The 26,434-nt window shown below is 34.4% G+C and overlaps 5 protein-coding genes across 8 annotated transcripts; 2 read left to right on the top strand and 3 right to left on the bottom strand.

Moving 5' to 3' along the window:
* The first annotated feature begins 517 nt into the window (after window positions 1-517).
* Window positions 518-7,827, top strand: LOC109170239 (poly [ADP-ribose] polymerase 2). 2 transcript variants are annotated; one of them, XM_019319260.1, is made up of 19 exons: window positions 518-826; window positions 907-1,207; window positions 1,668-1,777; window positions 2,443-2,524; window positions 2,806-3,041; window positions 3,241-3,367; window positions 3,639-3,694; window positions 3,904-3,977; window positions 4,169-4,215; window positions 4,517-4,566; window positions 5,077-5,139; window positions 5,451-5,531; window positions 5,686-5,796; window positions 5,947-6,022; window positions 6,114-6,256; window positions 6,445-6,518; window positions 6,899-7,004; window positions 7,169-7,304; window positions 7,417-7,827. In XM_019319260.1, the coding sequence occupies exons 1-18, from the start codon at window positions 743-745 to the stop codon at window positions 7,268-7,270; spliced, it is 1,923 nt and encodes a 640-aa protein (XP_019174805.1). In that variant the 5' UTR covers window positions 518-742; the 3' UTR covers window positions 7,271-7,304; window positions 7,417-7,827. The 2 variants fall into 2 exon arrangements, with proteins under 2 accessions (XP_019174805.1, XP_019174804.1); XM_019319259.1 differs by lacking the exon at window positions 7,417-7,827 and having other exon boundaries at window positions 7,169-7,382.
* On the bottom strand, window positions 7,585-8,520 carry LOC109170246 (E3 ubiquitin-protein ligase ATL23-like). The gene has a single exon (XM_019319272.1). The coding sequence runs from the start codon at window positions 7,972-7,974 to the stop codon at window positions 7,585-7,587; it is 390 nt and encodes a 129-aa protein (XP_019174817.1). The 5' UTR covers window positions 7,975-8,520.
* Window positions 8,521-9,174: 654 nt separating this feature from the next.
* LOC109170241 (probable nucleoredoxin 2) lies at window positions 9,175-11,364 on the bottom strand. Of its 2 annotated transcripts, none has more exons than XM_019319265.1 (3): window positions 11,122-11,364; window positions 10,544-11,041; window positions 9,175-9,947 (listed from the first exon to the last, which is right to left on the bottom strand). In XM_019319265.1, exons 1-3 carry the CDS (start codon window positions 11,308-11,310, stop codon window positions 9,318-9,320), a joined length of 1,317 nt encoding a protein of 438 aa, XP_019174810.1. In that variant the 5' UTR covers window positions 11,311-11,364; the 3' UTR covers window positions 9,175-9,317. The 2 variants fall into 2 exon arrangements, with proteins under 2 accessions (XP_019174810.1, XP_019174811.1); XM_019319266.1 differs by having other exon boundaries at window positions 10,544-11,051; window positions 11,122-11,206.
* A 6,984-nt stretch (window positions 11,365-18,348) lies between these two features.
* On the bottom strand, window positions 18,349-19,169 carry LOC109170244 (E3 ubiquitin-protein ligase ATL23-like). The gene has a single exon (XM_019319271.1). The coding sequence runs from the start codon at window positions 18,966-18,968 to the stop codon at window positions 18,567-18,569; it is 402 nt and encodes a 133-aa protein (XP_019174816.1). The 5' UTR covers window positions 18,969-19,169; the 3' UTR covers window positions 18,349-18,566.
* Window positions 19,170-21,100: 1,931 nt separating this feature from the next.
* Window positions 21,101-24,420, top strand: LOC109170243. Of its 2 annotated transcripts, XM_019319270.1 has the most exons (7): window positions 21,101-21,467; window positions 21,543-21,645; window positions 21,743-21,904; window positions 22,026-22,154; window positions 22,196-22,206; window positions 22,262-22,327; window positions 24,288-24,420. In XM_019319270.1, the coding sequence occupies exons 1-4, from the start codon at window positions 21,187-21,189 to the stop codon at window positions 22,152-22,154; spliced, it is 675 nt and encodes a 224-aa protein (XP_019174815.1). In that variant the 5' UTR covers window positions 21,101-21,186; the 3' UTR covers window positions 22,196-22,206; window positions 22,262-22,327; window positions 24,288-24,420. The 2 variants fall into 2 exon arrangements, with proteins under 2 accessions (XP_019174815.1, XP_019174814.1); XM_019319269.1 differs by having other exon boundaries at window positions 21,102-21,467; window positions 22,026-22,327.
* The last annotated feature ends 2,014 nt before the right edge of the window (window positions 24,421-26,434 follow it).

The following is a 26,434-nucleotide window of genomic DNA, read 5'->3' on the forward strand; positions in this document are numbered from 1 at the left end:
ATTAAAAGTTTAATAAATTGTTTCAGTAATGAATTCTATCATTCTGTGTGTTACAACATGTGTAACAATTGCAAGCAGAATGGATTAAATGCAATATGGTATAATTTTATTGGCTTTATTAAGTGGGTTTTAAGAACTGAAAACTCTTCTACCATAATGGGGTGTGTGTGACATTGATACAAAATGAGACTAATTTGTAATAGTCTACAAAAACACTTTGGCTCTGTATGGTAATATAGTTAGCTTTAACCAATTTAGACTTATTTGACCACTATTAATTATTTAACTTGGTTAAACAATCAATATAAGTGTTTGATTAATTAGTTTTTAAAGTAATTTTTTTTGATCAACTTGTTGAGAAAGTTATTTGCATGTAATAAGTGTTAATTTATCTAACATTTTTTATAATAATTAATTAATACTATCAACGTGTTAAAATTACCAACCCAATCAGCTACTAGTTATTTACCAAGACTACACTCAAAAGAGGTTGACAATAATCTAAAATTGACAAAATTTTAAATTTTAAATATGGATTAATGGAGCACCTTGACCGGGTAGTATATGTAGCACCAAGAGTATAAAAGGCCCGCGCAAAATCGTGCTCTGCACAATGAAACAGAGTCTCTTCCCTTGGAAGTTTCTCGTACTAGTTCGATAAAACCCCATTCAAAGCCCTCCAAAAACCCAAATTGAAAAGTGAAAAGCTTCAGAGGCGACAGATTATTGTTTCTCTTCAGCAATGGCGAGCAAATTCAAAGTCGACGAGCTTCGTGCAGAGCTGGCTAAACGCGGCCTTGACACAACCGGCACCAAGCCCACACTGGTAAGTGGTAACCGCTTCCCATCTCTTTCCTTCTATATCACATTATCACTGTTTGGGCATTGAATCTGAAACATTTGCAGGTGCGAAGGCTGGAAGAAGCTATCCAGGAAGAGAGCAACCGTCAGTCCACTAGTTCAAACGGTGCTCGGGGAAACGGCAATAATCGGAAAAGGCAGAGGGATGGTTCGGAGAATGAAGACACTGAGAAGAATAAAGTCAAGGTAACAGAGGAACTGAGGAGCATGACTGTTAAGCAACTGAGGGAAGAAGCAAGCCGTCGTGGGATTTCAACTAGCGGGTCGAAGAAAGAACTAGTTGAGAGGCTTTCTTCTATCGTTGATGATGGTTCAGATAACGGTAAATTACAGGACGTTATTGAAGGTATACATTTCACTGGGTTAATCCTTTTATCTGTAAGATCACTTATCAGGCTCGCTCACATGGGTTATTCCTATTTGCCTTTCTAGCCTAGGTCTATTTGCACTTATTTGTTGTCTCTCTATGTTTTCTATTGCTCTGTAATATATATTTCTTCTATATAGACATAATGTTTCTTGAATTCAAATATACCGAAAATAAAAGTGTGTGTGTGTGTGTATTTATTTATTTTTTTTACACATTTGATAACTTCAACAAACATATGCCAAGAGAAAGTTGATGTACATGTAAGTGAGTGGTCAGTGTTCAACATTGTATTTTTGTTAAAAAAAAAAATTCTCTGTTGCCATTTAAATAATCTAACAAATTTTTCTGTTATTGTTTGCTGCGAAGAGTTATCTTGCTCAAATGCCTGTATATGATCAATGATTATATTTATTGTCTTCATTTGATTTTGGTGTAGTTGAAGAAGTTAAGGAAGAGAAATTGGTCACATTAACAAAGAAAGGTGCAGCTGTTTTAGATCAATGGCTTCCTGATGACATCAAGGCAAATTACCATCTTCTGCAGTGTGTAAGTGCTTATCATTCGGGAATTTGTTGTTTCTTCCTTTTCTAGAGTGTTAAAGCATATCCTTTTTACCAGAACCAGGCATGTAGTCAATCCAAGCCATGCCAAGCTTGAGCATTGCAAGCTCAAAGCTTGGCAAGGCTCACAATCCAAAGCTCAGCTTGAGCTTGGTCAAACTCTATTTTTAGAGATTGAGCTTCACTAATAGCTATCAAATACTAGTTTTTTATTAGGGTTATTTTTGTAAATAGATAAACATAATATGGTAAAATTATAAGTAAACACATTTATCAGACATTTTCCCTCATTTGAAGAAAATGAAAATTAAAACTCCAACTTATTATATTATATAAATGAAAATTTATGTCACTGCAGTACAAGAAAATTTCTTCATAACATATCATTATTGATTTATCTTAAATATAAAATATATTTAAAAAATATAAAATCTCTATTAGGCTCGTGAATTAAGTATTAGTGTAATTATGCTTGGCTCATATTTATTCTTGAGTTTAGCTTGATAGTAACTAAATCAAATATGAGTATTTGTCAAGTCAGGGCCAAGCCTGAACATTTCACTTTACTCATTTACACCCCTAATTGGAACCATCACTTTGTAGTTCCACCTTTTTTGTAATTTATGTATCTAGGCTTCTGTTGATTTGCAGGGGGATGAAATTTATGATGCAATGCTGAACCAGACAAATGTTGGACAGAACAATAACAAGTACTATGTTATTCAAGCTTTAGGTTAGTATATCTTTTTAACTTTTTGCAGCAAAATTGCAAGTTTAAAGTTTATAGTGTACCATAAAATTGTAGAGCTGTTCAGTTCATTCTATGGAGTTTTCTTTCCTCTAAAAACTAAAATAAGAAAACTGGTTGGACTGAGGTTGATGAAAGGGGTTTATGACTTGGTTTATTCCCAAATGCACCACACGCCGTTAGTGGAGCTATTGAGAAGACAAAAAGTTATTAAAGTCTGTAATTTTGATTTTTGCAAACTGATCAGTTCACAACAAATATTGCAGAATTTGATGGTGGTGGGAAATTCCTAGTCTACAACAGATGGGGCAGAGTTGGTGCCAAGGGTGGAACAAAGGTCTTTGGCCCCTATACATCTCAACATGATGCAATTCATGAATTTGAGAGCAAGTTCTATGATAAAACTAAGAATCATTGGCCCAACCGTAAGGACTTTGTTTGCTACCCAGGGAAATATACTTGGTTGGAAATGGACTACAGTCAAAATGGAGAAGATTCATCAGTGAGTTCTATGAAGTTAATAGCTGTACACTGATGCATGCATTACCAGTATTCAATTTCGATATATTGCACTTGTGAAACATCTTTGGTGTTTTTGTTCTTATTACATGAATGTCAATTCACTTGTTATTATTGCCATGTCAGACACTTTTTAGTTTTGAGTCCAACTGTTTCTGAGGCTGAGATTACAATTCCAACAGGTTTCAGGAGAGCCAAACTCTTTAATGAAAAATCAACCCCGTGAAACAAAACTGGAAGGACAAATTGCCAAGTTCATTTCTCTTATTTGCAATGTTAGCATGATGAAGCAACAAATGATGGAAATAGGTTGGCTTTCTATTGTGCTATGTTTTATATGTAAATATGTTTTTTTTTTTTTTTTTTTTTTTTTTTTTTTCAAAATAGCATATATACCAATTTTCATTACATGACTAGTGGTACCATAGGATGCTTTAGATTATTAAGTATGATTACTATGATCTTTTGATTATCATCATGTTCATCAGTATTCATTATGAACTTAACCACTGTTGACAGTTGCAGACTCTTTTTCGGATACTTTATATGTTTTTATTTAATTTCTTGTTGTGTTATATAGGATTTAATGCTGACAAGTTGCCCCTAGGCAAGCTGAGCAAATCAACAATTTCAAAGGTTAGTACATGAGTTGTTCATTGATGTTGTATTCTCTGTGTTGTCGAATTTGTTACTGTGATATGGAGTGTTATATTTACTACTGCCATTCTGCCAGTGTAAAAATATTAGCTATGACATGTTGCATGCATTTATTCTTTCCATGTTTCATTAATCATTGAGGATAAGGAACTTTGCTCACGACAACTGAAAATGGCTGCATTTTTTAGGGCTATGACGTCTTGAAGAGGATTGCTGATGTGATTAACCAATCAGATAGAAAGATGCTTGAAAATTTAAGCAGGTAAAATGTTAAACTGTGGATTTTCACAGGAATTGGCTGTGGTTTGATTTAATTTTCTTTAATAGATATTAAATTTATTGATATATCCTTGCATGTTTCTAATTCTCTTAATAATCACTGAAATTTAACTTTTGAGTTAGAGAAGTTACCTGATTATTATTTGCTAATACTTCATTAGTACTAAATTGCAGTGAATTCTACACTGTCATTCCTCATGACTTTGGCTACAAAAAGATGTGTAAGTCCTTATTCCTTATTGTTCAGGCATGCCTCTCTTCTATCTGTACTTACAGCATTACTCCATTGGGTAATAGCAACATATTCCAAAATTTTCTACCTATAATTTTAGGAATTTAGGCCATCTGCACATACACTAATCATTCCATTGGGTAATAGCAACATATTGCAACAGTTTCTCTGTAATATTTTATGCACTCTCAATTTGGAACAAGTTGCTACCACCTAATGATCATAAAATATAGAACATTTTATTGTGTTGAAGGATTTTCTGGTTAAATGGGTGATGTCTATGATGACAGGTGAGTTTACCATTGATACCCCTCAGAAGTTGAAACGCAAATTGGAAATGGTAATTTCTATTTTTCTTAGTTAAATATAATTTTACACACGCATGCATGTGCAAACACACCTGGACACACACATATTTCCATAGCTGTGCATTTACTATTCAATGATTGGATTTTGCGAAGGCTTTTAATTCATTCCTAAATCCTAACTCGATTCACATATAATGGTCATATACTCATATGGTCAAGAAAAGTTGTCATCTTTCTCATACATCATTATAGAACAAAAAGGTTTTCTCATGCATCAATTTTTTATTTTTTTTTGGGGCACATGTGATATGTCCCATGTGAAGTTCCTAATGTTTCAAAAGAAGGATTTAGCTGGATAATGAGATGTAGGATTGTAAAGTTTCCTTGTTCCTCTGTCACTAAAGCTGTGCTAAAAACTGCTGAATGCTTTGTGGCTTTTTTTAGTGATATTATTAAGTGGCCAGCAGGTAATACCTCTGTTGTCCCATTTATTGACTTAATCCATTTAATTGATTTGGTGCACCACTCCTTGGAAATGAAAGGTTGAATCTCTTGGATTAATTGAGGTTGCCACTAAGTTGCTGGAGGACCCAACTGAGTTACAGGTACTTCTTTATTTACCTTTCAAAGCTAATTACATACCAATTATTGGTTTGTCCTTTATTCTGTCTGTTGAGCAAGAGAGATAGAGAGTCCCATAATATTTATATCCTCAGTTTACTTGGCTACCTATTTTTCTTGATCTTAAGCAGTCCATTATTATAGTTTTCTCTTTCAGACAATTCCAATTTTTGAATGATTACAGAAATGAGGGAGGAAGCATGTGTGTGTGTTTTTTCACAAGTGAACATTAGACCTCTCATTAAGCTGCTTTGTATTTTTATGCACTGTAACTCATGTTTTCAATTTCTTGTAGGATGATCCCTTATATTATCATTATCAGCAGCTACATTGTCAAATGACTCCAGTTGATGTTGGCACTAAAGAGTATCTAATGGTATTAATTCAGTGTGCTTGATTTCCTTCTATTCTTACTTTGTTTGGAACAACAGTTTGATATATTTGCTGAGTTCTTTGCTGTTCGAAACAACAGTTATGACTTCATTTATTTGTGTGGCCTGCTAAAGGTGAGAAAATATTCTTTTGCTCAGGTTGAGAAATATATGAAGAATACACATGCGAAGACACATTCAAGTTATAATGTGGATATTGTTCATATATTCAGGGTGGCCAGAGATGGTGAAGAAGAACGATTTCAGAAGGTGAAGGAACATATTTGGCATTGGATATTCCACTCACTTTTGCTGTTGTTATTATTATTATTATTATTATTATTATTATTATTTTGGTTCTTTGTTTAGTTGTTTCTAATTTATTTAGAATTCTACTGCCACTGCCTTCCTTTAAAATAGTTCTCCAACACAAGAAACAGGATGCTTTTGTGGCATGGTTCTCGACTATCCAACTGGATTGGTATTCTGTCCCAAGGTTGTTCACATGTCTTTTTCTTTGTTATTATGAAGTTTGAATCCACTCAATGAGTGGTTGACTGATTGTTGCCTTGTGTGTACAACACCAGGTTTACGTATTGCTCCTCCAGAAGCCCCTGCAACTGGTTACATGTTTGGGAAAGGAGTTTATTTTGCTGATATGTTCTCTAAGAGTGCAAATTATTGCTATACAAGCCCTACTGCTGGGGATGGTGTGTTACTTTTATGTGAGGTTGGGCCTTTTTCTATGATTCATTTCTTCCTAAACAAAGCATAGGAACCATTATATAGATTTATAAAACAATCAATCTTATGTATTTCTGTCTATATCTGGTCCTTGGTTTTGAATTAAGGGGAGGAGTCAATGTCTATTTATTGGAGATTTTGCAATAATGTGACCCTGCGTGTTTTTCTTTTCAGGTTGCTCTTGGAGAAATGAATGAGCTGCTTACAGCAAACTATAATGCTGACAAATTACCAAAGGGGAAGCTAAGGTTTCATTCTTCTCATCTTCAGCTAACACTTGAGTCTGATTCAAACACCCCCCAAAATTCCCTACCATTTTTTATTTCAACTCAAAAGAACTATATGGTTAAGCAGTTTATTCCAATTATGTTCTTCCGATTTCAAGTTTGGCAATGATGGTTTATGTTCCCTTTACTCGTTTTCAAGTTATGCTGCAGCAACCTGGTCTGGTTTAGTTGGTTTATAACACAATATATATGAATAGTCACAGTTGATAGTTGAAATATGCAATACCCAATCTCCCAGATGCACTTTCTTTCCCCCCTTCTAAATGTGTAAAATTAAATTTCTGATGAAATTTGTAGCTACTGTGATTTTGTTTTGACTCTTTAACAATAAACATTTCCAGTACCAAAGGAGTTGGTGCCACTGCTCCAGATATTTCAGAGGCTTGTACACTCGAAGATGGCGTTGTTGTTCCCTGTGGAACCCCTAAAGAGCAGCCAGGCATAAAGGTACCCTACACTATTTTAATTTTCCTCCTTTTCCTTGTTGTATATCAAGGCTTTGTATACTCCCCCTAGCATTCCACACCTTTGGTGCTGTGAGGATTATTTCATCATTTGTAAGAATATATTCAGTTGTCATTACTAACTAAATGTTGCAATCTTTCTTGCAGGGTAGCTTGTTGTACAATGAGTATATAGTTTACAATGTGGAGCAAATTAGGACACGCTATGTTGTACAGGTGAAGTTTAACTTTGGGAGACACCAGGGCTGATATTTAACTTAGAATGTCAGAATTTTATTTTTTTCAAAAATGTTTTAGGCTGTAATGTCAATATCTAAAAATCCACATTTAATCCAAGTATTTAGAATTCCCTTTCCATTTCTCCATTCTCTTTTAGCACCTGAGTGGAAGGGCATAAACAATAACCTAGATGTGGTAGTAAGCTAAATACAGGAAGACTGATAACGACTATGTTTGTTTAGAGCTTATAGCTTATTAGTTGCTTAAAATAAGCTATAAACTCTTAAATAAGCTTTGCCAAACAGTCATTTAGTCATGACTCGTGATCATACAAAATAGAGAGCTTAGCAGGGGTTAGTTTCAAAGAGTTCCGGATCCAGCTTTGATCTGCAGAGAGGGCAGTCCGGGTGGTTGGCCAGCCACGCATCCGCGCATTCTACATGGAAGCCATGGTTGCAACCCGGAATCAACCGAACAGGTTTGTCGCTCCCTATATCTTCCAAACAAACAGCACAATCATTCCCCAGGACCAAATCCTTGCCTGTGATTCTTGGAAGCTTGTTAAGCTGCGTGGCAGATAGACCCTTCTGCCGGCTGTTTTTCACCACCTCCTGGTCAGCATCATCGCCGGCCCGATAGGTGACGGCGTACCAGAATGAGCAGAAGTAGACTATAAACACTGCGGACATGCTGGCGCATGGTAGAAAGAGAGCGAGTAACACCCACTGCCCCATTCTTTGGTTTATTGTTATCGATTTGGAAGGCTTCGCCGGAGCTTTTATATGAGAGAAACACTGCTATGAACTTCTATACGGAAAGAGGGAGTTTTGGATTATGTAGAGCATAATTCACTACATTTCGCATGGTAAGAGTTGGAGTTAAATGGGGGGCCCTGTATACTGTGATTGGGGAGGCAGTGCAGGCAGCAAGGCAATGGTAGATTGGCATGGAAATGGAAAATAAAAACTTTTTCAATTTTGTTGCGGGAAGATGACTGTGTTTAATGAATGTCAATGGAGAAAACACCGCACTCAAGTAACCTTACCAAAATGCTATTGGCAGAATCTTTCTCATACATGCATTTTGCAGTAATGGCTATTCTTTTGTTGGATTGTCATATCATACGATGAGGATTATTCATTACTTATTTGATGTGATGTGACACAACATTCACATGGAGTGTAATTTATTCTAATTATCTTTTGATATATATAAAGTAGTCAGTTTTATTGTGGAGATTCCACCTTGTAGTAACTAACTTATCTTGGCTATTGATTGTATTGGTGTAACACAAGTATGTTATTATGGTTTTATTCCTAGTAACTTTTTGCAATACTAAAAAAAAATGCTTTTGTTGTTTGTGAGGTTTTTTTTTTTTCTTTTTTTTTAGTACTATTAACTGTGTTACAATGTAGTATCTGTTCAATGTCACATTGAAGTTTGAACTTGTGACCTCCGTTAGTTTGTGGGATTACTTTTTGTGAATTTTACATGACTCCTTTATAGGCAAAGAGCATCTTTCTTTTTTATTGTAAAGTAAGATTCATTGTTTTCTTCATTCCATCGACAGCTCAAATTCACGAAAGGAATGTGGAGGTGATGCCGTGATGGTGCAACGTGGGATAAATGCTTTTGGTTTGGGTTTTGTTGTGTGGTTGATGACTTGAGATTTTATTTGTTGGTTGTGGGCTAAAAGTAGTAAAATTTCACATCAGCTGCTAATTAAAGCATCTTTCCTTTTTTACTGTAAATCAAGATTCATTCTATTCTTCTCTCCACTGCATCCTATTGCTCAGATTCAATAATGAAATGAATGGAAAATATGCAAAACCCATCTAAGTTAGTTGTTGACTTGACTTCTGGGTTCAAGTAAGCAGACCACGACAACCTAAGCTGGTTTATCTCTAGTATGCTTTTAGTCGATCTGTTTCAGAATTCACAAAGTATTTTCACTTCTACTCTCAACAAAATCTTTAGGAAATGACAAGTTTTTGCTTCTTTATTCTATTATCATCGATCACTTTAAACAGGAACTTCATGATCTGTAGATCAGAATTGCTAAAACCAGGCAAGCCAATTAACTCTTATTTGATTCCATGATAGTTTTCACACATTTAGGGTGCACTTCATAGCCACACCGGAGGCACAAGTAAGCCCAGCCGTACCCCTGTTCATCACAGTCACAACAGATGAAAGCTCCGCCGCCGTTCCCTTCCGACACCAAACTCAGCTCGTGCCGGTGCCCCACATGAAACTCAGATTCCGGCAGACTTTTCGCTTCTTCATCCATCTTCTTCTCCAGCAACTCCACCCTGCCTCGCGTAAACGGATACGCCTTTTCTTCATACAAGTTTATCAGTTTCCTCCCTAGTTTTGTCACGGTTTTGCCGTCCGGTCCCAGAATCACCAGGCTGGGAATCTCTGTAATGTCGAAGTACTTTGTTAAGTCCTTGTTTGTCGGGTCATTAAATGGAAGTGCTAGCCATGGCATTGTCCCGAAGTACGCGTCGAATGTCTTGTGGTCACGGTCGCTCGACACAAACACCACCTCAAAACCGCCGCAGGCGCCGCCACCATTGTTTTCGGTCTCCTGCTTAATCTTTTGGTACACTGATATTAGCTTTGGCGTGAATTTCTGTTCCGGGTGGCACCACTTTGCTGAGAAATATAGCCCCACCGTTTTACCAGTTAATGAATCAACAGGCACCTGCATATAAATTTAGAAAAATCAAGCTTTTAATTACTCATTCAGGTTAAACAAGAGAAGTCATTTTGTATGTAATCATCTATGAGCTAATAACTAATTTACCAAACATTTTTTTACAATCAGTTAATACTATCAACCAGTGTTATAAAAATCCGGCCTATGCCGTAAGGGCTGCCAGACCAACTAGCGTATCACCTGGTCTAGGCGGCCCGACTAAGTCTAGGCAACGATTAAGTCACCTAATTAATCGATTAACTATTGTTCCCTACTTTCTAAAATGAATTATTTCACTCAAAAAATGAAATTGTTTTGAATGAAATAACCCTAAATTGTTATGTTTTTTAGCCTAATATATAATATTTTCGTAGTAACTATTAAAGTATTAAATAATTTATAATTATCAAGTTTAAAATAAATAAATAAATTTTTAAAAAACAAAAAATACACAAGCGATTAGGGGTTGATTAATCCCCGCTAGGCGCTCCCCCAATTTTTTCAACCATGCTATGATGCTATCAACTAATCAAAACAACTAACTCAATAAGTTAATAATTATTTACCGAACACCCTCTAAATCCGGCCCAATTAACACTTACTTGTTCTTGCAGTATGGAGTGGCCCAAAACAAAATCTCTGTCACGATGTGTTAACAAATCTTTCAACGTCTGCTTTTCATGCTTCTCCTTCTCTTCCTTGTGCAACTCCTCCAACCTCTCTTTGGTGAACGGAAAAGCTTCCATTCCATGGCGGTATATGACCTCAACTCCGTTATGCACAACTGCATCATTTTCATGGTTATTAGGTTGTATTAGAATCAGGGCGGGAATACCTTCAATCCCGAACCTCCGGTTTAGCTCTTTCCTCCTCTCCAGATCAGAAAACTGAATCGCAGGCCACGGCATGGACGCTCGGTATGCGTCAAAAGCATGAACATCTTCATCGGACGACACGAACACCACCTCAAACCCAGCATTTCTGCTCTTAAGTTTAGCGTACACATCCGACAACACTTGCGTAAACTTTATACATGGTGGGTGCCAGTTAGCCGAAAAATAAATGCCTATAACTTTGTTTTCAAGCTCAGAAACTTTAACCTGCATACAACTAACACTCACTTCAATATGGAGCGATTTAATGGTGGAATATAATATAGAATCTTAGGTTAAAAAGCTACCTTAGTTCCAGTAGGGAATAGGAGAAAGTTATAAGGATACTTGGAAGCAAGAAGAGACTCATATTTGGCGGCGGCGGGTGAAGCCACCGTCACCGCCACTTTGCCTTCATCCGCCGCCCCTTCCTCCTCCTGCCGCCGCCTCATACTAAACATGCCCTTCAGTGTCTTCACTACTTTCAGTTCCAGCATAAGAAGGGGCAGGTTAGAGTAGGGGTGATATCAATCATAACTCAAAATGGAAGAATTGATGAGATAAGTTTGAAAAATTATAGGGTAAGAAAGGAGTCCATGAATAATATTCAAAGTATAAATATAAGACCTCGAATGTAGATGTTACACGTAGGTGTACATTCGTCTCGCACGCCTTAATTTAGTCATGGCAACCTAGTCTATTCGTTATGGACCATACACCTAGCGCCTCTTGTCTTGTTACATATGTTATAAGTCTACCTTTTGTCTTCTATAATAATGTCAGTTGTACCTCGGACAGTTGACTCATGGGACAAGCTAGTCAAGATTGTGCGTAAGTGCGCCACGTGAAGGGTGGAAGATGTAGTGGGAATTGAATCTATCCGACGTCCGGCGGGTTGCTTCCTTTTTCTGTTAAAACTTCACTTCTGAGTTTTGATGATAGAGAGAGAGAGAGAGAGATTCGAGGTCGAGAGACCCGTGCTGTCGTTAAAGGCCGAACGACCATCAATTATTCATAGGACACTTGTCTCTCTTTGTATCCTCAAACTTTGCTTCTCACCTTAAAATTACATGCTGTTCCCAAGTAGTTCTACCAACCCAGGTCCCACCAACTGCGGATTTCACTCGCAATAGTTCTTGTGCCATGACACCTGTCTCACTCCATAATTAGCTGCCTATTGCCTAATCAAAGTTTTCTTCTTTTGGATAACTGAGTTTTTCGATTTCATCGATCTATATGACTATATTATCGGTCATATATATCATGGACTTCAAAAACGTGTTTATGCCTATAAATAGGTAAATTGAGTCACTAGTCTTAAGTGAACATTCTTTTTTTTTGGTAGAGGGAAGGGGCCAAGGCCCCAAGGGAACTAAATAACACGTCTCGTAGCTACGCCATTCGCATCGCGATCCAGGATGTGGGTGAGCCCGTCGGGAGGATGATAAGTGAACATTCTAATCTATTAGACTATAACATTTTTATATATGAACTACAAGGACCGAAACCAATGCACCTTGACAATATCGAATGCAAGTAGAAGACGGACGCTCTTAAAAGGTTTGTCATACACATGCAACCTTAGATGAGATGGGTCATCGGCAAATTATGCTGTGGAATCATGTATGTTCCACCTTATAAGGTAGACACAGTTTCAAAATTGTCATAATTATGAGTATAAAGTTTAAAAATTATGAATATAGAGTTTTATAATTATGAATATAGAATTCTATAATTATGAACATAGAGTTCTGTAATTGTGAATATAAAGTTCAATAATTGTGAATATGAAATTCAAAAATTATGAATATAAAGTTCAGTAATTATGAACATAGAATTCTATAATTGAGAATATAGAGTTTAATAATTGTGAATATGAAGTTCAAAAATTATGAACATATAGTTTTATAATTATGAACATAGAGTTCGGTAATTATGAACATAAAATCGTGTCCACTTTACAAGGTGGATTCAGTTCCACGACATAACAATTGGTGTTTCATCATAAGCAGCCGATTATGAACATCTATTAATCTTTTAAATGACGTGTTGTTTGGGTGTGGCAAATTATGCTGTGGAACCGTATTCATCATTTCAAAACTGTTCATAATTATGAATATATAGTTCTATAATTATGAACATAGAGTTATGTAATTATGAATATATAGAGATTCAATAATTATGAATATGAAGTTCAAAAATTATGAATATATAGCTTTATAATTATGAACATATAATTCATTAATTATGAACATAAAGTTCTGTAATTGTGAATATAAAGTTCAATAATTATAAATATGAAGTTCAAAAATTATAAATATATAACTTTATAATTATGAACATATAGTTCAGTAATTATGAATATAGAACTGTGTCCACCTTACAAGGTGAATACGGTTTCACAACATAAAAATTGATTGGGGGTGAGAATGGGCCGTGTAAAATTTAATTTGTGGCCCAGTTTGGAGCATGAATATTCCTAGCTGGGCCAAGCTTTTGGTTTTGTTTAGATTGCATCGGGCAATTTATTGTGTAGACTATGGTTCACACACAATAGTGGATCAAAACAAAAAGTACATTTTTAATATACTAAATATATATTATTCGTGTACTGAATATATATTATATAAAATAATATACTTTCAGTATTTAAATAAATACATTCTCTGAATAAATATTTTTAACACACTAAATGTACATTATTTTTGTATTAAATGTACATTATTTTACAATATACAAAATATGGTTCACACAATAATGATTGAATTGTATAGTGTCTTGAACTTGGGAGGGATATTGGGCCACGCATAGCAGCTTTTGTTACCGTGGATAATGATGTTTATGCAATTCAAGGGAGGATGAAGATCAATATTAATTTCAAAACTCGGGTTCGCCTGTTTAACCCATTTCAAAAGTGAATTGGTTGTCAATAGTTTCAACTCCACCTGCATTTTTTTTATTTTAATTTTTTGATACGCCTGAGCTCTGAGGGACTTGAAGCTTGGGACCTTCAGGCTGAAGGTCCCAAGATAATTAGACCTGTATTAAGCCAATTTGTATATAAATTGGGTTTACAAAGTTATAAGGGCATCGACAATAATAATATTTTTTAAAAAATACTATATAGCAGATTGTTGAATAGTTATGCTGTGCATCTGTATGCACCATGGTGCATACAGATGCAAAAACGACGTCGTTTTATTAAAAACGCGCGTCTCCCCTTTAAAAAAAAAATTCAGGTTCGATTCCTTGTAACAACATTATTTTGTTCATTCATTATGGAATTTTAGTTCATGGATTATGGAATTATAGTTCATCGATTATGGAACTATAGTTCATCGATTCTGGAATTATAGTTCATCGATTCTGAAATTTTAGTTCATAGATTCTGGAATTTTAATTCATTCATTCTGAAAATTTTAGTTCATAGATTAGATTATGAAATTATAGTTCATCAATTATGGAATTATAGTTCATGGATTATGGAATTATAGTTTCGAACCTAATTTTTTTTTTTTAAGGGGAGACGCGCGTTTTATAAAAACGGCGTCGTTTTTGCATCCGTATGCACCATGCTTGGTGTATTCGGATACACAACATAATTTGCCCAGATTGTTGGGGACAACCTGCCCCCCACCATCTGCACATATGTGTGGCGCATGTCGCGTTTTGTGTCTTTTATTCGGAGATTAAATTCTTCTTCCCTCCAACAAATTTCTCATCTCTCTTTCTCCTTGGTTAGAGATGCCCTGACCAGCTAAAAGAGTAGGTCATCTATGTCTGACATGTTTTCTATTGACCTATTACAAGCGATCCCATTTGATGGTCTTACATAAGTCTTGAACATTTAATTTACATTTATTGGTTGATTTTAATAAAAATGTTTATTTGTGTGAAGTAAAAATAAAAATAAAAGTATTAATACATATGATATAACTTTTATTTTTCATGAAAAAAAAAAACAAAAAAAAAAAACTCAACACGACACTTAGGGGTGTTAGCGAACAGAGCTTTCGGCAAAATACTCGTGTTCGTGTTCGGTAAGCGTTCGTTTATGCTCGTTTGTTAGAGTAAATGAACCATTAACAAACAAAAATTAGAGCTCAGTTAATAAACGAATAGAGCTTGAACAGTTGTATGCTCGTTTGCTAAGAGATCGTGAACAAATTCGTTTCTGTTTGTTTAATAATGTTTGTGAACAAGCTCGTTTGTGTTCATTTATTAATGTTCGTGAACAAGCTCGTTTGTGTTCGTTTAATAATGTTCGTGAACAAGCTCGTTTAGTGTTCGTTTAATAATGTTCGCGAACATGAACGTAGATTATTGCTTGTTCACGAACGAATTGTAATCATGAACATGTGCAGGTGTTTGGTTATTAAAGGTTTACGAACGTGCTCATGAACGTAAACCAACATGTTCGTGAACGTGTTTGTTAACGAACATGTTTGTGAACATGTTTGTTAACATTAACGAACACGTTCATGAACGTGTTCGCAAACATTGACAAACACGTTCGCGAACATGTTCGTTAACGTAAACGAACACGTTCGTGAACGTGTTCGCGAACGTTAACAAACACTAATGAATGCTTAACAAACGAACACGAACAGAATTTTCAAAAACCTTAACAAACGAACACGAACACGAACACCCCAAAATTCTTAACAAACGAACACGAACAACCTTCGTTCGTTTATGTTCGGTTCGTTAACCGCCCAAACGACACCGTACAATGAATACCTAAACACAAGTCTCTTTCCCAAGGTATACTTTTAATTTTTAAAGGAGAAACATGTCTGGTTGGTATCAATGTTGCGTTACGTTCTTTGAACCAAAACTAGCTAATTTTCCTTTTGCATTTCACGTGGTGTCTTAGACCAAAGAGTCCATTCACATTTAATTCTGACTCAACAAACAACAATATTCATACAAACAAAAGAGCGTGAAAGCATATGTCCTCTTAGACATATGAGTCATACACAACGACACTAATCGTTGCAATAGTTTCAATAAGACAAAAATTTATGTCTAAAGGTAATTCTCATCATAAATGAGGTTATTAGTGTAATAAATTCTACATGTCCTCAAGATCGATCAGTGGTCATGTAGGTCAATCGGGTGTTCCAAATAAAAATAGGTCAAGCTAAGCATACTAATTTTTTTAAGAGTACTCTAAGACTCTAAAATCTTTCACCACATTCAATTTGAGTTTGAACTGATATTTTGTTAACGTGTAGTAATTAATATATTAACTTCAACACTATTATATATATATATAATCTTTTTTAGTACTACTAAATCTGTTACAATATAATATGTGGTCATCATATATAGAATCTAAGTATGTACCAAGTTGAAAATGATTATGCCCAATTTTTCACATTTTCTCAGCCACTTTCCCTACCCTCGCTACAGTTTCTTTGACTTTGCAAGAAAGCAGGGAACGAAATTAAACGTTAATATAATAATATGGAAAAAGAAATGGTCTGAGCTCAGTCAAAAAGCTAAGCTTGCTACTATGCTTGGGAGGACGAGAGTTAACGAAGCACCAAATTAAAGTAATAATTATTAATTAATTAATTAATTAATTAATTAATTATTACATTCAACTAATCTCGAAATATCTTTAGGCCGGCATATGCATCTTTATTTTGTGAGCATTAATAATGTTGAGAACAGTACTAACTTTCTAAGTACATTTATATTGGCCTATCCTTTCCTATCATGAAAATCTAGCATCTTTTAATTTATTTGGTTTGCCGCAACCCTACTTATTGGAGAGCCAATTGCAATAAAATCTTGGGTGATCTTCACAAGCTGTGTTTCATCGCAAATACTATAATGTTTTATTTCAAATTATGATAACAAATAAATCCAAATTAGTCAGGAAAACGAATCATTAGTGCAATTGTAAAGTTGAAGGATTGACTCTTATAAGGGTGGGTACCATGGGTGCCTATAACCTTTTCTAGTATCACTAGGCCGAATACTAATAACTTGAGATAGTTGGTAAGCGAACTGTTAATGTAATTGTAAGTCTAAAGGCTTGATTTTTGTAGGGTAATACCCCATGCTAAATAACAATAACTTGGGATAGTTAGTGAACGGGCATTTAATGCGACTACAAGCTAGATTGATGAATGATTCTTGTGACAAAAAATGAAATTGCCCACCCAGTGCCTTCACACTCTGACCCGACAATTTATGGAGGAATAAATCGATCAATTGACCAATAGATGCATGCTAGACTTTTGTTCACTGCACACAAAGAGCTCCTTCTGTTACTGGTGAGACTCAATTCTTGGTATTTCGTGACTACAAATTTCACATCGGAGAATGATTTTTGTAATAAGGGTGCACAACCACCGACTCCCAGCCTTCCCTAGTATCCCTAGGCTAAATACCAATCATAATGGGCTTTAATAATTAAATAATTAAATAATTAAATAATTAAATAATTAAATTGTGGCTTACAACTTACTTTAAATGCATCTGTATATTGTGGGTTTAAAAGTAAAATTGCGGGTTACACTTTAATTTAGGTTATTTTGAGTGAAAGGTTGAAGAATAACGTTGTTAAAAATACCATGTTGTATATATTCTAAGCAAACCACGCACAATCGTTCCTCGGAACCAAATCTTTTTAGTTTGCCATCCACTTTCCAGCTTTCAAAGTATACATGTTGTATGCATGTCCTGGAATTCAGCTTTTTCTTTTTCTTAATAAAGAAGTCAAACTCGAAGCCTATATATGCCGTAAAAATGATGTTTCAAATCACTTGCTTATGTTGTTGTTTATTATGAAATTAAACTCTCTCAATGTGATTTAAATTGAATCCAAATTAGTTTCATAATTGTAAAAATATTAACCCAATTAGCTAACAATTATTTACCAACCCAATGAGCTAACAATTATTTACCAAATTTTGAATCGTGATAAAATCATGCAAATTATCTGAAAATGTATAGATGTAATTTATCATCCTAACTTTAAATCATGCATTCTATCACAAGTATCTGATCTTTGCATACGGCCAGTTATTTTCCAGCAAGGCCCATGCATTATATTCGTTCTTTACCATGCCCAATGCTCTTTCTTTGTAACTGGTAAATTCCCATGGTAATAATTGACAATAATTTTCAAATATATATAATTTATATTCTTAATCATGCCTTGTCCCCACCTTATTTTGAAATGAAAAATTTCTATCAACAACTTTTTTTTTTTTATGTCCCTTCCATCCATATACATTAACCAATCAATCATAACATTCTTTCGTAATTATACAATTTTTCAATCACAGTATCAAATGCTGAGTATAATTTAGTTTGATTATATTTGATATAAAAAGTATATGTGCCGATCGATCAATGCCTTAAAAATTCCTTATGTTATGTTTTTTTTTTTTTTTTTTTTTTTTTTTTTTTTTGTTTTTGGCAGGAGCATTTATCAGTGTATTATTATAGAACATACCCGCATGCATCAGGCAGCATGCCATCCAAAACCTTAATATACTACTATGCCTATTAAAGAATTTTTAAAATCAACAAATTTACAAGAAAGAAAGAAAATTCCAAGCAAAAATGTGTTCCTCCCTCGAAATCTTCTTGTCTTTTTTCTTTTACTGTTTTTTTTTTTTTTTTTTTTGGTTTTTGTTTCCTAGTAACGGAAATAAAGATAAAAGATAAAGAAAATAGGACTACCCATAACCTGAAACTTATCCACAGCCCACAGGAACTGAAACCCGTCAGCTCAGCAGGGGTTAGTTTCCGGCGGGTCGAAGAGCTCCGGTCCGAGCTTGGTTCTGCAAATCGGGCAAACCGGGTGCTTTGCCAGCCACGTATCGGCGCATTCTAAATGGAACCCGTGGTTGCAACCGGGGACCAGCCGAGCCGGTTCGTCGCTCCCGATATTGTCCAAGCAAACAGCGCAATCGTTCCCCAGAACCAAATCCTTCCCGGTGATTTTCGGCAGCTTCTCCAGCTGCGTGGCGGAGAGACCCGTCTGCTGAGTGCTCTTCACCGCGTACTGGCCGTTTCCGCCGCCGCCGGCGTTGTATGTGGCGGCGTACCAGAGCAAGCAGAAGTAGACCACCAGCACTACGGACATGCCGACGCATGGCAGAAAGAGGGCGAGAAACACGGAGAACAACATTGTTTTTGTCGAACGCAGAGAAAACTGCGGGCGCCGCCGTATTTTTGCTAGCGGAAAAGGCGGTAGGGACGGAGTACGTTTTGGAGTATAGCGGCCGTAGATAGCTCACACCATTTTTCGCATGGTGGCTTTATTAGAGTTAAACTTCTTAAACCGGAGACTTATATACGACGATTTATGAATTATGAATAGCTGGCAACAAGGACATGTTTGGATGAACAGGGAATTGGAGATTAGATTTAGAGGCCTCCCGTACGAAACGTAGGAAGCGGCCAAACGGAGTTTGTTTGATTGATGATGAGGTGGTGGGGTATTAAGTATTGCGAGGGTGACGTGGCTTTTTATTGGGGAGTAACGGCCCTTACATTCGCATTGGGAAAGGTAAAGAAAGAGATAAAAACAAAAAACATCAAAACATCTATCTCCGAACAACAATAAAATGGCCTTCCAGCTTTAAGAATTGAAGATGGCGTGTAACGTGTTTCTTGAATGTCAGGGAAGAAAACACGGCACCGATGAACCCTCCTTAACGAATGTTTAATTTAATGATTGATTACAAAATATATATATTCGATAATCACATTAAATTGGTTCGAGTTTGTAGTGTTATAGGGGTAAGTGGAATTCAATTCCGTGCAAAACTGCAGAATTAAAGTATGTCTGCCTTGTGGTTTACGGGATTGAAGGGTCTGTGGGCTGCAAATGGGGTCTGTCTCTGGGCATCTTTGGCTCTTTGTTGGGAATTAATTGGTGTGCTTTTCAGCCTTTGCTTTTCTTCCTGTTTGAAAGGTCTATTTAGCTGCCACCAAGGCATTCTTAAGCTCATTACCAATAGTTAGTAAATGATAAGAACGTAACCCCCACCCCACCCCACCTCAAAACAATTATTATCTTCTGCTTTTTGGTCTAGAATAGACTAGATGTAATGAGTCTACATCAATGTATATTGTGAAATTATTAGTATGTGCATTTCTTTGGCGATAATCTTAAATTTTGGAAATATAAAACATAATCACGATGTCTTGAGAGATATTAATTTTGAGTGAGATCAGATTTACTATTTATAGAAAGAGTCGCTATTGCTATTTGAAAGTACATTGTATATGAAGTTTGTCTTGTGAGTTTAGCTAAATTGCGCGATAAAGTAAATTAGGTGCGCTTTGGTGAAGTACGCCATCATTCTTATAACTTTAATCACAGCAAAAGAACCACAAATAGATCAGATAAACTAGGACGATGCACGAACTTGAAAACTTAGCTTCTTGTTATTAAGCTAGCTATCGGACCAACTTGGTTAAGATTTTTCCCAAATTTTTATTTTTCTTAATACATCATATTAGTACTTTTAGTTCTACTTACCCCTAAAAAGTAGAAGAAAAACACAAAAATATAAAGCATTTATACTATTGGTCCAATTTCTAGTGGGTCAACCAACCCCACTATTCATATTGTGGCTAATCCACTCAGTCCTTGTTTGAGTGAAGCATCAAATTCTAATCCAACTTTATATCCCTAACACCATGCGAGTACGATATTATTTAGTTTCGTGAAAGTCTACCTTAAATATAATACGAGATTGATGTTACAAACTGATTGTTTCCAAAAATAAAATAGATCAGAGATTCAGAGTAGGTGGTGAGATATGAATGTTAAATAAGATTGGGTTATATAAATACCCTATTTAAATGCTTTGATCGGCGCTGTCAGCTTTGCACTATGCCCAGATTTGTGTTAGAAAATGTTGATATATCTGTTCCTTATCTTCATGGGGATTTATTTTAACCTTATGCAATGGCGAGTGGGTTTGGTCGCTGGTGATTTGATGCTATATATTTGACAGGCTTACGGTTTTGGGCCCCACAGTCACTGTAGTGCTCTTGCTTTCTGTATAGTATTTCCACACTACTGTATTCTCAGTGTTTCGATTATTATGCCCCAAACAAAAGCTAGAAAACAACAACAAAAGTGGATGTAATGTTGTTTTTAAAGTGACTAATATGAAAGTGCCAGTGCGGGCCGGGCCGGGCCTCAGTTCATATATCTTATCGTCGATCATAATCGTCACGTGATTTTGGGGTGGTTAGCTTAGCTTGGCTTTGTTTGTTGTTTTAGCGGAAATTGATAATTAAAGATGACTACTTTACGTTAAAGGCAGCACCTTTTCCTTTTTATCTGTAAAATTAAAGATTCATTTGTTTTCTTTGTTTATTCCGAGGTGATGGAGGTGCGTCCGAAGATGATGACGGTTTTTGGGTTTGGGTTGGTGTTAGGATTTATTGTGTTGACGTTCGTTCCGGCGGGTTACGGTCAGGTTCCGATTCCGACAAGGCAGGATGGGTTCTGGTACGAGGAAAGAGTCGCCGGGGTTGATTCCGTAGTGATTGAAGCATTCTTTGACCCTGTTTGTCCCGACAGCAGAGACTCGTGGCCGCCGCTGAAGCAAGCTCTCTCTAACTACGGCTCCCGTGTCTCCCTCGTCGTCCACCCCTTCGCTTTGCCGTAGGTTTAATAAATTTATTTAATTTGGTTCTTCTTTATAGTGATTTATTTATAGTATGTGTGGTTGTGTTGCAGTTACCATGACAATGCATTCGTTTGTTCCCGAGCGTTGCATGTGGTCAACGGTTTGAATTCTTCAGCCACTTTTCAGTTGCTGGAATCTTTCTTCCACCACCAGGTGAGAGAATCAACACTACCGTACCAAACCGATTAGATTCTATTCGATAAATTTAAGGTACCATGAATGAATTAACTGTAGTGTACTGTATGTTCAGGAGGGATTCTACGGGAAAGCGACTTTCAACTTGTCGAGAGCGTCTGTTGTAGATAAAGTAGCAAAATTTGCAGCTAAAACAGTCGGGGGTTCCTCGTACACTCAACTGAAATCTGGGTTTACCGACACCAAAACTGATCACGCGACAAGAATATCCTTCAAGGTAATTACGTTAAACATGATGATCGATGTTCGATCGGTGATTACAGTATTTACAGATTAACAGAGTGCAATATGATTTTGGGGCATGAATTTGATGTTTGGATTGGTTTGTTATTTGACAGTATGGTTGTGTGAAGGGTGTTTATGGGACGCCTTTCTTCTTCGTGAATGGTTTTCCGTTGCCTGATGATGGCTCTACCTTAGACTACAAGAAATGGAAATCCATCATTGATCCTTTACTGTTCGCCTAGCTAACACCACCAACCCTCGCCGGTGCCAGTGGTTTATTCATCTATGGAAGAATCAGTTTCCGTCACTCTATCTCACCGTAAACGAACTTCACTGCTACTGCTCCTCTGCTAGACAAACTACTTAATTAATTAAACTCATTGCTAGCTTACTGCGTTATGTTTTATTTCCTTAAGTTAATTGCGTGAGAGTAACCACACTCTCTCTCTCTATATATATGGCATATATATTCCTTAGCTTTGATTTGGAGAATTCATAGCTCTATCTAAATGTGATCGAGTTCTGATTATAACATATATACTCTATGCAGTTATATACAAAATGATGTTTTATATAATAGTACTAGTTTTTTTTACGCGCTTTGCGCGAATGGGATAATGTCCAATTATTATTTTTAAATAAGTATTTCAAAGTATATCAACCCAATATTATATTGGAGATGTTCATGCATATGTAAATTGAATTTGTTTATTTAAATCGGTAATTCAAAATATATAAATGCAAGATAATATTTATTGAATTTTCTAATCGATATTTGGTAGTGATAGTTTTCCCCTACATGTTTCATGCATTGTGAGATGTGTGTTGTAGGTTATCATGTGAAAGTATTGAACAAAATATTAATATTTATTATATTTGTATAAAATACTTGGTAAATAAATATATATAATGTATTTTGTATTATAACTTTGATATTTAATTACAAGATAATGTAAAAAGAAGACAATGGACAATGCCGTGAATATAATAAATTAATAAATTTGAAGGTAATGAATCTTTGAATTGTAGAAAATAAAGATAATATAACTAATGAAATTATATCTATTTTTAATTTTTTTATAATGAAGATTTTTTTTTTTTAAATAAAGGCATTATAGACCTCTAATTCTAAATTAATTAAATGCATATGTATTATTTTTTGTTGTAGCTACTACTTTATTTAGTTTAATAATAGTAATAAAGTGACATACATACTTTTCATCAAGAATAACGCAATCATTGATTTTTTTTTTTTTAATTTACATTCGTTGTTGAGACAAATTGTTTTTAGAGTGTGTCAATGACAATTGTTACAATTCCTGTCAATATAGGATATAATAAATAATTTAAAATATATAGTTACAATTGATATTGTTATAATAATATGGTAAAAATTAACTTACAAATTTCTTTAGAAGTTTTCATGCATTGATAAAATTCTGATGTCTAAACTTGTTCAATTAGAGCCAGCGGGATGTCAGCATTTTCATTCGTTAGAAAATGATCCTACCGTTTTAGAGTCCAGGTGTAATTGTATTTATGATCAACAATTTTGTAGTTAGGTCGCGTAGGCCTAACAAAGATGTAAGAACAATTTTGTCCGATAAAAAAATAATAGTATAATATTTGTAAAGTGATGTACAATAATTGTACCATTATAAAAATACATACAAAAAATATGAATACCATAACGACCTAAATCATACCAATAATGCAAAAGTATAATTCAAATATTAAGTTTTTTTCTAATCTAAATAATCAAAAGAAGAATTAATTAAATCCAAAAAAAAAAAAAAAAAAACTTAACCTAAATATGTTTTTCTTTTAAATGCATAAAAATCAAATGATTTTTAAAATTCTTGATTTATAATCTTTGATGCTTAACTTTGAATGTTATGTATTTAGTCAGACTAATTTGAACAAAGTTTATGTTAAATTTTATATTATATATATTTTAAATATATTTTAACATATTCGTAGTATATGTTTAACAATTATGCCAACTCTAATTGGAATGTGGTTCGAAACTAAGACTTGTCTTATAGAAATTAATGTGTAAGTTAAAATAATAATGGAATATTCCGTTACTAAAGTTTATGCTAACGGAATTTAAGTTATTTAAGGGAAGAAAATAATATAATAGAGGGTAAATAAGGAAAATCAATAAAAAATACTAAAATGAAAATAATATGAACCATTCATTTTAAGAAACAATAGGACCGACATTTTTTTGTTCCAGTTAAGGGCATATTCGCTCTTATTACAATTGTAGATATTATTATATTTGATAACTACTATATATATATATATATATATATATATATATATATATATATATATATATATATATATATATTTATAAAACCAAGTTAAAGTCAGAAAATTTAAAGTATTTTGGATCACTTATTCCACTACCTAAGATCAATGGTACAATTGTAAGACTTATGTGATGATTCAAAGCGTTTAATTTCATTTATTTATGTGAAATTTGGACTATGGAGATTAAAATGCCAGGTTCAAGTCGTTATTTTGAAAACTAAATTATGAAATTCTAAATTAATATATTAATTGACATATATATCAAGTAAGTCCACTTCTTACCATTCAGGCATTCAACACTGTAAATTAAAAAAAAAATTAAAATTACTCTTATTTAAAAGACACGTACTGAAGTTTGGAACTATCCTTTTAGCATTATACTAGGATGCTAACCATGCGGTTTTGCTGTTGATGTTGCTTGTTTAACAGCTTCCAAAAGGAATATACACAAGACAATTTGCAGAACTAATTTAATTATACTCATAATACTTTATATAGCGATTTGCTTTTGATCCATTAAAATATTAGCCGTGAATCTTGTAAGAAGTGGGCAAGTGAATGCAAAATGATTTTTATATAACACTCTTTTTATCGAGTTTGTCACAAATAAGTTATTGCACAATAATAGTGTTTACTTCGTGTACACTAATTTTAATTATAATACGGAGTATTTTATATAGTGATTTGCTTTTGATACATTAAAATGGAATTAATTTCATTTTTAATTTTAAATTTATATGTGTCATTTCACTTTTAGTTTTTTTTTTTCTTTTTTTTTTTTCTTTTAAAACATCCCTAGTTTTATTGTGGCATGACCATTTTTGGTCATCCGTTAACAAAAACATTAAACTGGTGTTAATTATGAGGGTATTTCAGTTCATTTAGTTTTAAGTGTTAATTCATTTTTTGGTCCTATATTTATATGTGTCATTCCACTTTTAGTCCTTTCTAGGTCATATATTTATATGTATCATTCCACTTTTAGGCCATGTTTGATAAAATAGTTGGCCTATAGGTCAATTTTGGCTTATTTGATCACTATTAAATGTTTGACTTAGTTAAAAAATCAAGATAAATGTTTGGTTAATTAACTTTTTGTAACTTTAAAATGTTAAAATTCAAAAAGCTACTCAAAACAATTTTTTCAATGAACTTTTTGAAAAAAGAAATTATACCAAACAGCTATCAGCTAACAGCTAATTTACCAAACACCTTTCTACAATAAGCTAATGTTATCAACTAGTTATACCCCCTAATCAACCCAATCAGTTAATAGCTAACAACCATTTACCAAACATGGCTTTAGTCTTTTTTTTTTTCAAAACATCTTATATTGGTCATAGTTTATTGTGACATAACAATTTTTTATCTTTCGTCAATAAACCACTGAAAATCTCACTTTTTTCTTGGTAATAAAACAATACAAGATGAATTTTTTTTTTCTACATATTCAAAAAATCATATACACTGGTCACGCACTCATTAATAGCATAATTCAATTTTCAATATTGCTTGAAAAAAGCAATACAAATATTAAACAGTACCTATGTTGTCAGCAATATTTGTAGTGAAAAAAGCATTGCCAAACTATTCAATATTGCTTGAAAAAAGCAATACAAATATTAAACTGTACCTATATGTTGTCAGCATTTTGCCTTTCATCCATTATTACTGTGCGAAGGTGGTGCGGCAGTTGGACACTACTACTGCCTGGTGCTGCGGCGAGGCGGTGCGGCGACAGTTGGAGGCTGCGGTGTGGTGCGAAAGTAGGAGGTTGCGGTGCGGAAGAAATTGAAATTAGGGATTTTTCTAATACTAATATTAAAAAAAAATTAAAATATAAATTCTGTATCAAAAATATAAAAATACCATTATAGTTAACGTCAGTTTAATTATTTTGTTAATGGAAGACAAAAAATTATCATGCATTTTAAGGAAAATGACCAAATGAGTGAACTCAGTGAAGTATGATTTTTGTGTTACACTCTCTCAAACGAGTCAGTTACACATGAATTATTATACATGAGTAATGTTTATTCCGTGCACACCATCAAACAGTATAGAGTCATATTTGTTATCATGTTATTTAAATTTTGAACTTCGATTTAATTCCTAATTATATATTTACTTTTATATTAATTAAAAAGTTTAATTATAAATTTCTGTAGTTATAACAAGTATTATAATCCATTAATTCAACCAT

Source organism: Ipomoea nil, unplaced genomic scaffold (assembly GCF_001879475.1).
Source record: "Ipomoea nil cultivar Tokyo-kokei standard unplaced genomic scaffold, Asagao_1.1 scaffold3321, whole genome shotgun sequence".
Taxonomy (NCBI): domain Eukaryota; kingdom Viridiplantae; phylum Streptophyta; class Magnoliopsida; order Solanales; family Convolvulaceae; genus Ipomoea; species Ipomoea nil.

Bases quoted from the DNA above. Each gene is read 5' to 3' on its own strand.
- LOC109170239 (XM_019319260.1), top strand. From the start codon at position 743: ATGGCGAGCAAATTCAAAGTCGACGAGCTTCGTGCAGAGCTGGCTAAA. The intron at 2,525-2,805 runs GTTAGTATATCT...CAAATATTGCAG, and splicing joins CTATGTTATTCAAGCTTTAG to AATTTGATGGTGGTGGGAAA. The intron at 5,532-5,685 runs GTATTAATTCAG...TCTTTTGCTCAG, and splicing joins GCACTAAAGAGTATCTAATG to GTTGAGAAATATATGAAGAA.
- LOC109170246 (XM_019319272.1), bottom strand. From the start codon at position 7,974: ATGGGGCAGTGGGTGTTACTCGCTCTCTTTCTACCATGCGCCAGCATG.
- LOC109170241 (XM_019319265.1), bottom strand. From the start codon at position 11,310: ATGCTGGAACTGAAAGTAGTGAAGACACTGAAGGGCATGTTTAGTATG. The intron at 11,042-11,121 runs GTAGCTTTTTAA...AGTTGTATGCAG, and splicing joins TATTCCCTACTGGAACTAAG to GTTAAAGTTTCTGAGCTTGA. The intron at 9,948-10,543 runs GTAAGTGTTAAT...ATTTATATGCAG, and splicing joins ACTCCATACTGCAAGAACAA to GTGCCTGTTGATTCATTAAC.
- LOC109170244 (XM_019319271.1), bottom strand. From the start codon at position 18,968: ATGTTGTTCTCCGTGTTTCTCGCCCTCTTTCTGCCATGCGTCGGCATG.
- LOC109170243 (XM_019319270.1), top strand. From the start codon at position 21,187: ATGGAGGTGCGTCCGAAGATGATGACGGTTTTTGGGTTTGGGTTGGTG. The intron at 21,646-21,742 runs GTGAGAGAATCA...CTGTATGTTCAG, and splicing joins AATCTTTCTTCCACCACCAG to GAGGGATTCTACGGGAAAGC. The intron at 21,905-22,025 runs GTAATTACGTTA...GTTATTTGACAG, and splicing joins CGACAAGAATATCCTTCAAG to TATGGTTGTGTGAAGGGTGT.